The sequence below is a fragment of the Pteropus alecto genome, unplaced genomic scaffold, assembly GCF_000325575.1.
Source record: "Pteropus alecto unplaced genomic scaffold, ASM32557v1 scaffold3, whole genome shotgun sequence".
Taxonomy (NCBI): Eukaryota; Metazoa; Chordata; class Mammalia; order Chiroptera; family Pteropodidae; genus Pteropus; species Pteropus alecto.
Window position 1 is genome coordinate 69,247,085 of NW_006442484.1, and position 14,834 is coordinate 69,261,918.

General features: G+C 37.3%; 1 protein-coding gene across 7 annotated transcripts in view; it reads left to right on the forward strand.

Annotated features, from left to right (window-relative positions):
* The first annotated feature begins 2,433 nt into the window (after window positions 1-2,433).
* The window catches only part of PIKFYVE (phosphoinositide kinase, FYVE-type zinc finger containing), a 70,764-nt gene continuing 58,363 nt past the window's right edge, over window positions 2,434-14,834 (forward strand). For 2 of the 7 annotated variants that reach the window (XM_006921405.3, XM_025039321.1), the window contains exons 1-7: window positions 2,434-2,706; window positions 6,385-6,565; window positions 7,915-8,064; window positions 8,308-8,343; window positions 11,043-11,161; window positions 11,868-12,039; window positions 13,896-14,103. In XM_006921405.3, the coding sequence (XP_006921467.1) occupies window positions 6,394-6,565; window positions 7,915-8,064; window positions 8,308-8,343; window positions 11,043-11,161; window positions 11,868-12,039; window positions 13,896-14,103 (857 nt within the window). In that variant the 5' untranslated portion in view covers window positions 2,434-2,706; window positions 6,385-6,393. Of the gene's footprint in view, window positions 2,707-6,384; window positions 6,566-7,897; window positions 8,065-8,307; window positions 8,344-11,042; window positions 11,162-11,867; window positions 12,040-13,895; window positions 14,104-14,834 lie in introns of those variants that run through there. The other 5 variants (XM_015596619.2, XM_015596621.2, XM_006921407.3 and 2 more) reach the window with 4 other exon arrangements.

The window sequence follows — 14,834 nt, forward strand, 5'->3', positions numbered from 1 at the left end:
TTATACAGAAATTAAACTGTAAGCTAATATAGATATTACACATGGACTATGTCTTGTTCATAGTTTTATCCCTGATATCTACTTAACACATTGCTCATCAAATCAGTCACTCAAAAAATGTTTATCAAATGCCTGTTTTGTTTTACCATTGTTAAGTTAAACAATTGTTAAGTTAAACCAGTAAGCCATTAGACTGATGTGGTTCTAATACTCTAGCAGTCTATTTAAGCAAATAAAAACCTGAGCCTGTAATGCTTCAAGGTTATGAATGGAAAACCTAAGAACAAGTAATCACAAACAGCCACCTATGCTTTCCCAAATAAGGCATCTGCTTAAGCTATAGCCAATATATTATATATAGCCAAATAATTTCCTTGCTTTGCTTCTGGCTCTTCTCTATAAAAGTCTTTTCCCTAGTTCCTGACTGGGAGTTCTCCTAACCACTTTCAATTTGGAGCTACCCTATTCAAATGGATATTTGATCAAATAAACTCTTAAAATTTTTAATATGCCTCAGTTTATATTTTTATATCCACACCACATACGAAATTTCTATATACATTAGGGGCTTGACTGGGCTATATCCTGTTCATATGATCTCTGTATCTAATTTATATTTCATTGTAGGTTTATGAAATATTAATATTTGACAGTCTAATTACAAAGGAGGACTCTTTTTACTTTTTTTTTCTTTTTCTTTTTTTGAGCAGAGACTTGAGTATGTTTATGGGCTGAAGAGAAAAAGTCATTGGAAAAGGAGAGGTTGAGGATATGGTGCAATCCCCCAGGCGAGATAGGAGAAAGCAGATTGGGGGCTGGATGGATTGAGCTGGGGAAGACAAGGCCCCTTTCTCCCACAGTTGAGGGCGGAAGGTAGACCAGGGTACATGCAGATGCAAATAAATGTGGTGGTGGTAGTGGTTAGGTTGTTAGGGGTCACACCCAATAAATAACCTCGGCTTTTTCACTCAGGTAGATGAGATTCTCTGCTGAGAATGATAGTCAAGGTAGTGTGTGTGTGTGTGTGTGTGTGTGTGCACACGCAGGTGCGTGTGTGTAATAGCAGTAGTGAGAAATGGAAGAGGAAGCTGACCGCCAACTCCTAGGATAATTGCTGTGGGCCCCTCTGAGGGTAGTGACAGAGATTTGTACTAGTATCAGGCTTCGATGCTACTCTCTAGCAGCTGAGAAGGCAAACTAGGTAGAGATTTGTCAAAACTCTTGAGGAAAAGGGTGTGCAGAATTTAATTAAAATAGCACCCCACTTTCGGTTTAATTTCCTTCCCAACTGCCCCTGCCAAGCCTGTGATTGGGATTAGTGGGGCTTGGCATGTTTTCTTCAGCTAACAGTACAATGCTCATAACGAAAATTTTATGTTCATTGAAGTTCCTTTGAGCCAAACAGGACATAATAGGAAGCAAAATCTCAACAGATTGAGAAAATGCTCCAGAGAATGGCAGTTCACAGCTTATTTTATACATTAGAATAAAAGGAAATGTAAGGAGAGGTACATAAAATCCATTGGTGATAGACTAAGGGGGTGGAAGAAAGCCAAGGAGGATCTCTGGGATTGGATAAAAAGTAAAACAGAGAGACACATAAATCTTTTACATTGATGAGTACAGGATAGTTAATAATGACCATTTCCATCACATAGAGATGTAATTTGGGGTACAAGATAACAACGAGGGGTTCTGTGGTCTGTGCTCTGGCATATTTGCAGTTGCGCCTTGAGGGGTCTGGAAAAGAAGATTACTCTGACATGAAAGTATGTTATCTTAGAAGCAAAACACAATAGACAGGTTCATGTAAGGTAAAGATTGACCTTTCCAAGGGAAGCTACAGGCCTAGGACATGACTACCGCTATGACTTGCTTTTTTTTTATGTTCAGACCATCCTATGTGGTTACTTTTGGTCTCCGAATTTGTACTGTCCGCCATGCATGCCTCCCCTGAACTTGTCAGATTTAGTATGTGGCCCCTTTTTCGTCCACAGAGCTAATATCACTTCCTCTGGGTTAGACACTATTCCAAATGCTTTGCGAGCAAAGCTTTACTTAATCTTCAAAAAAATTATCTGTTAAATGGATACTACTATTAGCCTCATTTTACAGATAAGAGGCCTGGGGCCTAAAGAAGTTACTAATTTCTTAAGTTCACGTGATTAATTATTAGCAGAGTCACCCAAGTCTGACAAGTCTTCTGTCTGGGTAGAAGCCCTCTATATCACACGAATATCTGTAAGAACGAGGAGCGCAGTCACATATTCTGCGTGCTCACATCATCGAACACATACGGTAACCGCCAGCCAGCCTGCCCTCATCCGGTGACCTCGCACGCGTGATGCTCACGCGCGCAGCCGCTCTGGCTTCCTCTAGGAAGGCTGAGGAAGCCTAACCTGGGCGCAACTGTCGAGAACGACTCTATCTGGGCTGGACTCCCTCTGCCTGAGCGTCTGATCCGAGCGTCGCGCGCTTGGGGAGGAAAGGGCGGAGTCGGCGGCTGGCAAAGTTGCGGATTGGAGGGGAGGAGAAACTGAGGCCGGAGCCTTGCGGGGGAAGCGAGAAACCGCATCAACCATGTAAACCGCTCTGCTTCCTACCGCAACTGCCAGCGGCCCGTCTTCCCCGGCGCTTTCAGTGTCTGAACGGGGTGTAGCGGCGGCTGGGCTGGAAAGATCTGCAGGGCCCCGGCGGAAGGCGCAGGTAAGGGCGGGGGCCTGGCGCGCCGCCGGCTGGGGCTGAGTTGGGGAAGGAAGCCGGTTTGGGGAGCTCGGGAGCCGGAGAGGAGGGGAAGGCTGAAGTGAAGGCGAGAGCTGGGGCTCCCCAATCGTGGCTGGAGGCCGGGCTGCGACTGAGGCTCGGCAAGAAAGGGCAGAGAACCTGTGCCCGCAGTTAGCCGGGGAATCTTCTGATTCCCCGGTTGCCCTTTTGCCTGCGAGTGGGGAAGGGGCCCGGTAGGGCTGTTCTTCAAGGGGTTTCCTTGGAAACATTCGAAGTCCCCTCGCCCCTCTGTTTTTCTGTGCATCTAAGCCGATTTTGGAACTGTAGCCTAGTTGCTCCTTCCTCTGGTTGAGCTCTGAGTCTGTGTGTCTTAGGTGCATCTGTAGTCTGGGAAAAAAAGTTCATGAGCTGCAGACACGACGGCGTTAATGGGGTTTCAAATATGTATATGCCTCCTTAAAGGCTTGCTTCTGCTATTTGAGGCTATTCCATTTCTGCCTCTGTTGCAAAGTCTCTGAAGAGACTTGATGTCTCAATTAGTATTTTCCCTTTGCTTAGAATGTTCTCAACAAGAGGATGAGATTAGAATGTGATGGATATTTTTAAGGAATTGTCTTCGGTCTGATATAGGGATTATTATAAGACATTATTATCAGTATATACGAGATGCTAGAATTTTGTATAAAGCAAGTTATTTTTGTTTATCTGATGCATGTATTTGTTAAATTCTCATGTACTGATTCAGTGCATCCTCTTGTAAAATTGGTACGATATTGACAGTAGAGGCAGTCGCTTTGTATATTGCAGTTTTATTTCTGATGTGTTTGAATCTTATTTCTGATGCATTTGAATCTTGTTTTCTGCCACTCTAAAATTTCCACTCTACCAGGATTCTTAAAAAAATAGTCTTAGTTTTTCCTTCAGTTGGAGTTGGGGTTGTGACAAAAATTGGGCAGGTTAAAGCTCCTCTGTAGAGCAAAGCTACTTTCCTGTGTCCTCCCCATTTGGGGGCGGAGGGGGGGGAGGTAAAGTAATATCGATCACGTTGTGGTTTTCCTTTAGAGATTCTTTGGGCATGTCGATCAAAAATTGAACCAAAAAATCTTTGTTGATGGAAACTAAACATTTCTAGTATTCAGCTGTCCTATATTATTAGATATATTTTGAGTACTTTTTAAAAACCCTACTTAGAAATGACCTGATGTTTGGATTTTTTCATCAACTAAAATTTTGATATCGGTTGGTCGATCAGATTTATTTTCTAAATTTTAGTACCTGATTACCCTTCAGATTGGCTTAAGTTACAAGATAGCATGAAGTGGGTCTGCATATAATAGCCTTCAAATGAGAAGAGGCAAAGTATTACTGGTGGTACATTAGAGGTCTTTGGATGAGTAGGTTAATACTTATAATTATCGTTTAGGAAAGAGTCCTAGTTTTTATCACAGTTATTAAGCTGCCGTAGAGTAAGTGTTGTAAGGTAGTTTTCTCAGGATCCTGGTGTTATTATGTATTTTTAAGATTAACCCTATGTGATTGTATTTATGTTTCAGAGATTACATTTGTGTAGTACTTTTGTGGTAAATTTTATCTTCACATCTCCATAGCTTAATAAAAGTTTTGTATTTTAGAAGTAATGCTAAGATTCTTCAGGTAGATTGCTAACTCTGCTTCTGGTCTTCTGGTGTTTTTTTTTTTTCCCCCGTTCTTTTTTTTTATTCTTTTAATACAAACAAAGTCTGTTAGCTTTTTTTTTTGCTTACGGAAAGTAAAAGTTAACATCTTGACTGTAAATCCTTTCAAAAGTCTAAATATTTGACCCTTACTCAAACTTTTAGAAACGTTAACTCCGATGTAACCCTAGATGAGGTTATTGCATTGATTGCTACATACTGATTATTAATTCAAGAAGTTCCCTAGCCAATTGTTCATGGAAGTCAGAATTATTTTTTCTATTATTCTGAACTTCTAGTGTGAATCATCTACCCTGATCCTAAGGACTGCATAACTATCAAGATATTTAAGCTGATGATCTCCAGACCTGTTGGTGCTTCTGGTGTTAACTTGTGTCAAAGTAGAACGTAGGTTCATTTCCGAGGCCTGAAGGTTGTTACTGCCATCACATTATTCTTTCTCTCCAGTGCTCTTTTTCCTTTTTCATCTTTTGGAGTTTACATTTGCCGAGTCCTAGGCTTATTTCCTAACCCTTTGTGCTGGCCTATGGATTGTCATGACACTTCAGAAGGATTGTTTACTACCCTCCCTAATAGAAGATAATGTTGGAGACCTTCCTTCCATTTCTCCTTCCTCCTTTTCTCTCTCTACCCCTCTTCTTTCTCTGCTCCTATCTTCTCCTTCCTCCTTTCCTTTCCCTCTCCGTCCGTTCCAATAAGCATTTACTGCCAAAATTCTGTTCATCATTGGTTTCATTTCTGCTTGGTTTAATTAATTTATTAAGTAAATTATTAAACAGGCAATATCTTGAGTTGTTAGAATTCAGATAGCCTAGAATTGGAAATTTGTGAAGAGCTACAAAAGTAATTTTGCTCTAAAAGAGAATTCTGGGGTGAAACTTGGGATTTAGTTACATCTCTACCAATGACTAGTTATATGACCTTCAAGTAAGTTGTTTTAGGTTCAGGGTACATTGGTTGCCTCGAAGGTAAAATATAGTAATAAGGTCAGTTCTGTGTGCCTTCCAGGATTTTTGTAAAAATTAAATGAGATACATATGATTTTGAAAGTGAAAAGTGTTTTATAAGCATGCAGTGTCCTCTTTGTAAAGTGTAAATTATGTTACAAACTATAGAATTTTAACGACTAGAGTTATGCATAATTCATGGCTCTTTTATTCGAAGTATTTACTATGGCGAAAAATAGACATCACTGCTTTTCTGTAACCTCCATCTGGTGATGTGGTTATCCTTATTGCTTTGGTTGAATTATGAATTTCGGTTATTTAATAAAAGGCCTTTTATGATCTTCATTTTAATGTCTATGTGGGTGTAGGCTAAAAAGGAGAAAAACCGGGTTTGCGTGCCTAGGAGGAAGATGATGAGGAACAGCTCGTTCATTTGGATAGTTCTGAAAGCATTGAGGCTTAGCTTGAGGTAATTTTGGAGGTTATATAGAAGTGTCATTAAGGGATGACTATTTAATTTTCTTTTCTTGGAAATATTTATCTTTTATATTTTTTAAAAGAAAAAATTAAAATAAGTAAAAGCTTTGAGAAATTTCGATGCTTGTGTAAAATCAGTTTTCCTCCATAACTTTTAAAAGCTATCGAATATTATTTTTTCCAAAAAAATCTTAAAATGAAAAAGATGTAAATTGTGTGAAAATACTTTTTTCTTTTTACCTGTTCACATTTGTGCCTTACCTCCAATTTTTAAAAACAATGTTTATATTTTCTGTAATTTGAGTAGCAATGTTGAAAATTAGAATGGCTCTGTAATTATTGGTTTAGGTGATTGAGACTTTCTTATCATCTAGACTGCAGAGTTTTCAAGCCTTAATTTGGAGTACATGCTAAACTAGATTTATTTACTCTTTGGTTTTCACAGGTCTGAATTTTCAGAGTCAGATTTTCAGATATTTAGAGATGCTAGAATTAATTTTTGGGCTTCTTGAAGAACTTTTATCTTTTTTTTCGTTTTTTAGACTCATGAAATGGCCACAGATGATAAGACTTCCCCAGCACCGGACTCTGCCAATGATTTGCCTCCAGCTCCTACTAGTCCTTCTCATCTCACACACTTTAAACCTTTGACTCCTGATCAGGACGAACCTCCTTTCAAGTCAGCATATAGCTCTTTTGTAAATCTCTTTCGATTTAACAAAGGTAAGACATACTCTTAAAGATCAGAAAACCTATAAATTTGATTCTCTGAATTCTCTTGTTCAGCTTTCATGTGTCTGCAAGACAATGAATTCTTAACAAGAAGAAAGCTTTAGTTATAGGTCACTGGGGTTTACTGTTTAAGAAAAGAAAGCTAGAATTTTCACTGTAATCTTAATTGTTGGCAACTGAAGATCTGAATTGAAACTAAATGTTAAAAGGAGGTCTCTTTTTAAGGTTGTCATTTTTTCCCCCTTTCTGAGTATATTTCAACTTTCTTAAGTTCACAGAAGACTTTGTTCTTTTAGGGGTTAATAGCCAAAACAGTTTAATTAAAGCAATGAAACTAAAAGGATCAGCACATGGGAGAAAAGGTTATTTTTCAAAAATGGAAACCATCAGCAGGCCTGTTGTTGATTGACTTAAAACCATCAGGTTAGGTGTAAATGTAATGCTATCAAATTAAAAAATACCTTTAAAATGAGCTTTTTTAAAGTAATATATTTTTTACCTGGAAGAATAATTGAGAAAACATGACCTACATCTTTTGCTTTATATTTGGCTGTATTATTTGAAATGGGTTAGAAAGTAATACCTTTTGTTGTAGGGAATTTGGGGGTCATTAGTTTAATTAACTCAGCAGAAAATTTTAATAGTATTAACTGACTTTTATTAGTAGTCATGTTTAAAGCTCTGTAAAACCTGTTACTCCATTTTTAAGATACTATTAAAAAAATAAACCTATTGCTTAGAATAGTTTTAGATTTACAGAAAAATTGGGAAGGTAGTACAGAGAAATCTCATATACCTCACACCTAGTTTCTTGTATTATTAACACTCTACATTAATATGGTACATCTATTACAATTAATGAATCATTATTGATATATTATTATTAAAGTATGTATTTTATTCACATTTCTTCAGTTTTTACCTAATGTTCTTTTTCTGTTCCAAGATCCTACTCAGATACCACATGATATTTAGTTATCATAAGACAGCAATCCTTTATTTAGCAAAAGTTTTTCGATTACCTACTCTTCACTGGGTACTATTTTAATAGTTCAAGGGGAGTATCCTATGAACAAAACAGACCCTCCCCCTGCAAAATCTCTTTCATGTGAAGCTTGCATTCTATTTCCTTTAATATGCTCAAGATATTTCTAATGCAAAGTAAAACAAATTGAAGATCACACATACAAAGAATGTGATTATTGGCCTATAATTTTGCTACTTCCTTTTAATTTTTTTTTAAAACCTTAATTTTTAATTATGCATCTATTTCTTTCTCTTTGTTGAATTCTTTGAGTCTTAGTTTTTTTCAAATAATGCCAGGCTTTCCTTTGCTACAGAGAGAGCAGAAGGGGGCCAGGGAGAACAGCAGTCTGTAAGCGGAAGTTGGGCCAGCCCTCAGCTCCCTTCGAGAACACAATCGGTGAGGTCACCTACACCTTATAAAAAACAGCTTAATGAGGAACTCCAGCGGCGATCTTCAGTATTAGGTAGGACAGTGTTCTTACTTCCTTCTCTGAGTCATTGTTTCCCAGGTTGTTCATTGACTTAATGACTTAACTTTTCTGTTGTTTCAAATAGTCAGGCACTCCTCACAATTAATGAAGCTGTTATCTAGTTAGTGAAAGAATTTATAGATACCTAAAAAAAAATTCTTAAACATTTTATTAAACTGTAATTTAGACCAGAGATCCCCTGACTGTTTTTTGATTAATTACTTGCTTGGGTTTCAGCAGAGAACAGTTTGCAACATCCCCAGGAGAACACAGGTTAGTTTCAACTTTGCGAATGAATCCTGCATCCATTCTTGGGATGGCTTGTGTAATGTGATGTGCATGCCTCTGACTGCAGAACTCTCTCACTCCATTAGTGGGCTGCCACTTGCTCTTGGCCTTCTGTCCTTGTTGGGGTGCAAGCTGTCAATGTGGCTGGATAAGCTGAGCTCCTCTTGTCTATTTGTTCTCCATCCTGGTTTACTACATAGTCATCTCCTTCATCTTCATGCTCTTCTGATGAGTGTAGGTGGGGGATCAGTGCCTGAAAAGAGAGGCTAGATACAATGAGTTGTTTTATGTTTTATTTCTGTTAGATTGTTAAACTTGGTGCTTTGCCTAACACGGTGGTAGAAGGGCCAGAAGGGCCGTGAGGTGGCATAATCGAGGGAAAGGGTCGCAACATTGGAGATCAAGTGTCCCTGAACAGTGCCTTGTCTAGCCAGCCTTCCCCATGAAGTCCTCGAGTGAAAAATAGGCAGGTGCTAGTAATGGTGGTTGGCAGGAGGATATTTTAATTGCTAGTTGAGACTTCGTTCAGAACCGCCTTCTGGTGGTTCAGAAGGAGGAGGAGAAACCAGGCGGACGAGTTTCTGTCTAAAGAGTGGAACAGAGCTAGCTGCATCACCTCTAGGAAACTTCTAGGTTTCTAGAGCAATGAGCCTTTGCCTGGGTTATGACAGCCATTTGGAAGGAAGATCAGAAGGTGGGGAGGGGGAGAGGGAGAAAGGAGCTTTCTTTTTACTCCAAGGGATGGAAGGAAGAGACCATCTTTACTTTAACCTTTAACCTCAATAAACTCTCCTTAGCTTTTGAACCTGACCCGCGGTAACACTCCTGTTTTTGTTGAGGGAGCTCTTCTGACTAAATTGTATATTGAATTAAGCATAGTATTTCTTCATTTGTAAAACTGAGGAGTCAGAGTAGAATCTAATCTAGGAGTTCAAACTGGCAGCCTACCAGATCTTGCCTTGGTGTTGCAATAAACTTGAATTTCATTATCACTAGGTGGAGCTTGTAATGTCTGGTTTGCTGCAGTCCCCACCATTTCTTATTGTCTTGTATCGAGTCCACTTGATTCTTTGATTCTACCTTAGTTGCTAGAGGCTCAGAATCCTGGGACTTTTTGATTAATCAAGTTCCTTTTCCTACTAACAGGCTAAAATTTACTAGTTCTGTGACCTTAGGAAAGTCATTTAATTTTCTAATATCCATTTTACAAGAGAAGCACCTAAGATTGTCTAAGGGCAGAGTACGCAACCAGATTTTCTCAGGGCTGTTTCATCTCTCTCTGAGATCTCTGATTCTGTTGGTTTCAGTAACAGTCTTACTCTTCTTTTTCCAATGGCTGGTGCTGTGAGTACTCTCATATTACTAATTGGTTAAATGCAAGGGACTTCACAGTTAATGGTTGCCTGTGCATGGTCGTACAGCCATTACGATTCTAACAGCTCCCTCTGTCTCTTTTTCAACTCATCATGGAGAGTCGCTTTATATTGTGATACTCAAAAAATTTGGTCATCCTAATACTTAAACCTTTTTATTCCAGTAACAACACTGAGGCGTCTGCTGACATTAGGACATTCTACTTATAGAAAAAGTTTTCTAACATAGGTGCTGTTTAGATAATTATTTCTGTATTTAAATTAGCTTGAGAAGTTCTTCATCAGTTTAGATATAGATACCAGTCTCTCATTTTTTGGTAATCTTTTTTTCTCACCTAACCAAAACAAAGCACACCTAAAACAAATCTAGCAAACAAATGAGTTTGAGGAAGATGTAGAGTGGGGTGTTTTCCATCTTGCTTTGCCATAGATATTAGGTTAATGAATTTAAAATAGGGATGTTCATTCTTTTTGTCAAGCCACCTCCATCTCATCTTTAGGGATGAGTGAAAATTTCAGCAGTAATCTTGCTCTAAAATAAGCAAATAATGTATGACAGCTTTGGTGGGCACACCCCCTTCTGGCCACAAAGCTGGAATTTTGGCTTGTTTTATTATTGACAGAACTGGCTTCAGTGTTACTAGTTTAAGTGTAAGTGATCCCTTCCGGTTTGGAGCTGCAGGCTTGGGGAGCTAGTAGGAAGGGTAGGATTGGAGTTCTAGCAATTCTTTGGTAGTTTTAATCTTCTTGGACATTGGTGAAGGAAGGTCTGTGGGTAAATTACCATCGTGGATGTCCTGAGGTCTGTCAGACTCTTTGGGGACTGGGTTGTTAAATTCCTTTCTGATCACCTGCTGCACGAGACTTTCGATACGTGATCTGCAGACTAAACTGAACTGTTCAACCCTGTTGCTGACTGCGCGGCTGTAGAGACCAAACTAGGTTAACTCACTGGATTGCTTTCTCTTCTGCTAAATTTCTACAGGTGTTTATTATGTCTTGGGACCAAAGGGCCCAAGAAATCATTAATGAATTTTGGGTCATTTAAGCAGTCCTCCCATTTCAGGCCTTAAAACCATCATCTGCCTCAGACATTCCTTGTCTTAGGTAGCCCTTACTTGTTTGTGAACAACCTCTTACGTTTCTAAAGACTAGTTTTAACTCTCAATCCATATCACTAGTTGGGAGAACATAAGTATATGCTAGCAATAAGAGGCACTGTGCATCACATATATACTTTGTTTTACACAGATACTGGAGACTATTTACAAGATTGCTTTTTATTTTTTATTTTTGATAAATATGATTCAGAAACAAGAAGGAAAGCTGAACCTTCTTTTGGAGGTCATGATCCTCGTACAGCCGTTCAACTTCGAAGCCTCAGCACAGTATTAAAACGCCTCAAGGAAATCATGGAGGGGAAAAGCCAGGTACTGTCCAGGGGCTTTAGATTACTTATTAAGCACTTATATGGAGCTTGTGCCATACTCACTGAACATAGCGTAATGTTCTTGAAAGAAAAATCAGCCAGTACTTCTTCTAGCTATGAACACCATAGTTTTACACACAGGTACTTAGTTTTAATTTATCAATTTTTCCCCTTTATAGATAGTGCTTTGTGTGTTCTCTTTAAGAAGTATTTATCTAGCCCAATGCCAGTAATTATTCTTCCATGGTTTCTTCAAGAAGCTCTATTATTTGTATGAAGTTTAAGGATCAGTCTTCATTTTTTTCTCATGGCTGTCCAATTGGATTCAGCACCATTTTCTTTTTTTTTTGAAAATACCATCCTTCTCTGATTGTATTATGAATCTTGTCATAAATTCATTTATGTGTGTGAGTGTGTGCCAGGGCTCTCTCTTCTGTTCCATAACTCCTTTTTTTTTTTTTATTCTTGAACTAATACTCTTAAAATTATTGTAGCTTTAGAATAAGTCTTGATGGCTGGTAATATAAGTCCTTCAACTTTGTTCTTTGAGATGGTCTTGGTCATTTTGGCCTTTTGTATTCCCGTATGAATTTTAGAAATAGCCTGTCAATTTTTGCAAAATAAACCTTCTAGGGTTTTGATTAACATTTGCCATTGCATCTTGATAATCAGTATTTTCAAGCTTTCACATATTTTTATTGTTACAGGATAGTGACCTGAAGCAATACTGGATGCCAGATAGCCAGTGTAAAGAGTGCTATGATTGTAGTGAGAAATTTACAACCTTTAGGCGCCGACACCATTGCCGGCTGTGTGGGCAGATTTTCTGTAGTCGTTGCTGTAATCAAGAAATCCCAGGAAAATTTATGGGCTACACAGGTAAGTGCATTTTATTGACAGTTTTAAAATTTTTAAAGGTCATAGCGATAAAATAGTTATCATATAGAATTGATATTAAGCCAGTTTTTATTTTGGGCTTTATGCGTGAGCCCTGGGGAACACAGAGGTGAGGGAGACACAGCATTGCTGTTAAGGACTTTATAGTCAAAGAATAAAGTAGGTGGGGATGTTCATAAATAAGTAGAATAAAAGACGGTGTATCATAGATGCTATCCAAAACCGTCGGGGCATTAACATTTTTTGGAGAAGGTCGTTAGAGTAGTTTACTAGTTTATATTACTAGAGAGTTTTCATTGTACAGACTATAGATCATCCTTGAGTAATATGACACTGTGCTTTAGCAAATGGCATTTTATGCATATTCTTCCATAAATTTTAGCAGTACAGAAATTTTAAATTATTCGTTGAAGCAGAAACTAAATAATGGCGTGTGGATTTATACCGTGATTTGGGAGTGGAAGGTGGGCAGAAGTTACCGAAAAGGAAGCACTCTGAGCATCTCTCTCATGGTATTTTTGTTATCATGCAGATCTTTCTTTTGGCCTTACTCACTTTTTTCTCTCACCTGGACTGCTATAGAGTTGAGACCTGAATTATCTTTCATCTGGATTATGGCTCTAGCTTTTGAAAAGATTTTTTTACCATTAGTTTTTTCCTACCTCTTAATTCATTTTTCATACTCTAGTCAGCATTCTTTGTTAAGTGTTAATTTGATCATGCAGGATATTCCCCTGCCTAAAACCCTTTCAGAACTCCCATTACCCTTAAGATAAAGTCTTGTTAACATGGTTTGTGTGTTAGTTTCCTAGGGCTGCCATAACAAAACATTACAAACTAAGCAAAATACGAATTTTGCTTAAAATACATGCATAATTTAATAAAACTGAGTATAATAATAGTCTTAAAATGAAATAAAATGAAACAAATTATACTTGGTAGTAATTATGATAAAAACACAGTACAATTGACTTTAAGAAATCTTTTGTTCTATGTCACATCAGTTTTCTAATATTAGTGGTAGAAAATTTAAGGTCGAATTGTTAAATAACATGTTACTTGTAAAGTTTAATTATCTTACCTCATTTTTTTTAGCATTTTATTTTATTATTAGTATTATTGGTTAGACTTTTATATATATATTACCTCCTTTTTTAGTACACTTAAGCCTTAATAGAATTAACACAAATAATTGTTACAGAAAAACAGGGTAGAAATGAAAACTTATATTTGGGCAGGACTGCATCCTAAATAAAATTACAACATTTAAAAGTATTAAATAATCTTGTTGTTTGTTCTCCAAAAAATATTGCATTTCCATCCTAGCTTTCACTATAAGCATTTCCTTAACAATCTCCCCCATATTTTATATTGTCTGCAAGCCTCTTCTGTTTTTGGTTTTTAAATGGTGCCCCCTTGTGGAGGCCACTCTTCAGGGCTCCACAGTGAAGACCCAAATTTTTCCACCTTAATTTTGCCTTTGTGTTGGTTTATTTACTGAATTTAAATTTTTTTGAACCTGTTCCTTATTTCACTTTTAGAACCTTGAAAAATACTCTTTTAATCAGAGTTTTCTAGTATTATTGAGTGATATTTTCTTGTTATAAATATTTGAGGTAATTTGCATACTTGGATGAATTTATCATAATAATGATTTTTAAGATATATAACAGCTAACAAAATTATTTACTGTTTAAAAACATTTTTTTGGTAGACCTCACTTGAAAGCACTTCCCTGTTATTAGATGAACTATTAACCCAAAGATTTAGTATGTTCTGTTAAGTAATATCTTGTTATCTTTTACTTAATTTTCTTCTTTTTTTTTTTTCTTTTCTAGGGGACCTCCGAGCTTGCACATACTGTAGAAAAATAGCCTTAAGTTATGCTCACTCCACAGACAGTAATTCCATTGGGGAAGACTTGAATGCTCTTTCAGATTCCGCTTCCTCTGTGTCTGTACTTGACCCGGGTGAACCCCGAACACCTGTTGGGAGTAGAAAAGCCAGTCGCAACATATTTTTAGAGGATGATTTTGCTTGGCAAAGGTACTGTCACTTAAATATCATTTTATTTATTTTTGAAAAATACTGTCTTGTGAACTATGAGTGCTTTTAGTTAACCTTTACCTTCTTTGAATTGTTTCCTGCAAATTCCTCATTTTCTCCTTTTTCTTTGGCTTGCCTCCAGAAGGATCACAGATGTTTATGGACAGTGATTATATTGACCAATTAAACTGTAAGCTCTACAAGAGGAGAGACTTTATATCTTCCCTATTCACTGTGCTATACCTGACACCAAGAACAGTGTATGGCCAATGTATGATCCTGATATTTGTTGAATAGGCATTAGGAGTTATTGCGATTAATAATTTCTAATGTAGTTTTCTTAGGGAGAGTGCTCATAAGATTTGTATTCATAATATTTACAAATGAAATTAGATTTTTTTTTCCTTCCTAAGGAATATTTCATGTTTTTGTGTATATCTAAATATGCTCAACTGACTGGTAGTGGAGGATGTTACTAACTTTTTACCTGGAATTATTTGAATTAGAATCCTAAATTCATCAGTTTCTGATTGTTTTCTTTAGCTAAATTTTTTTTTTTAATGCATAATACCAAGTCTAGCCATGTTAAAGAGCTTAGAGTTTAACTAACATCTTTCTGATTAGTTATTCTATCAACTACCCTTTAAGAGAGTGAGGAATTAGTATGTAACCAATGAATTTAAACAGGTCAGAAATGAATGAATTATAGCTACATTCCACATGTACGAATC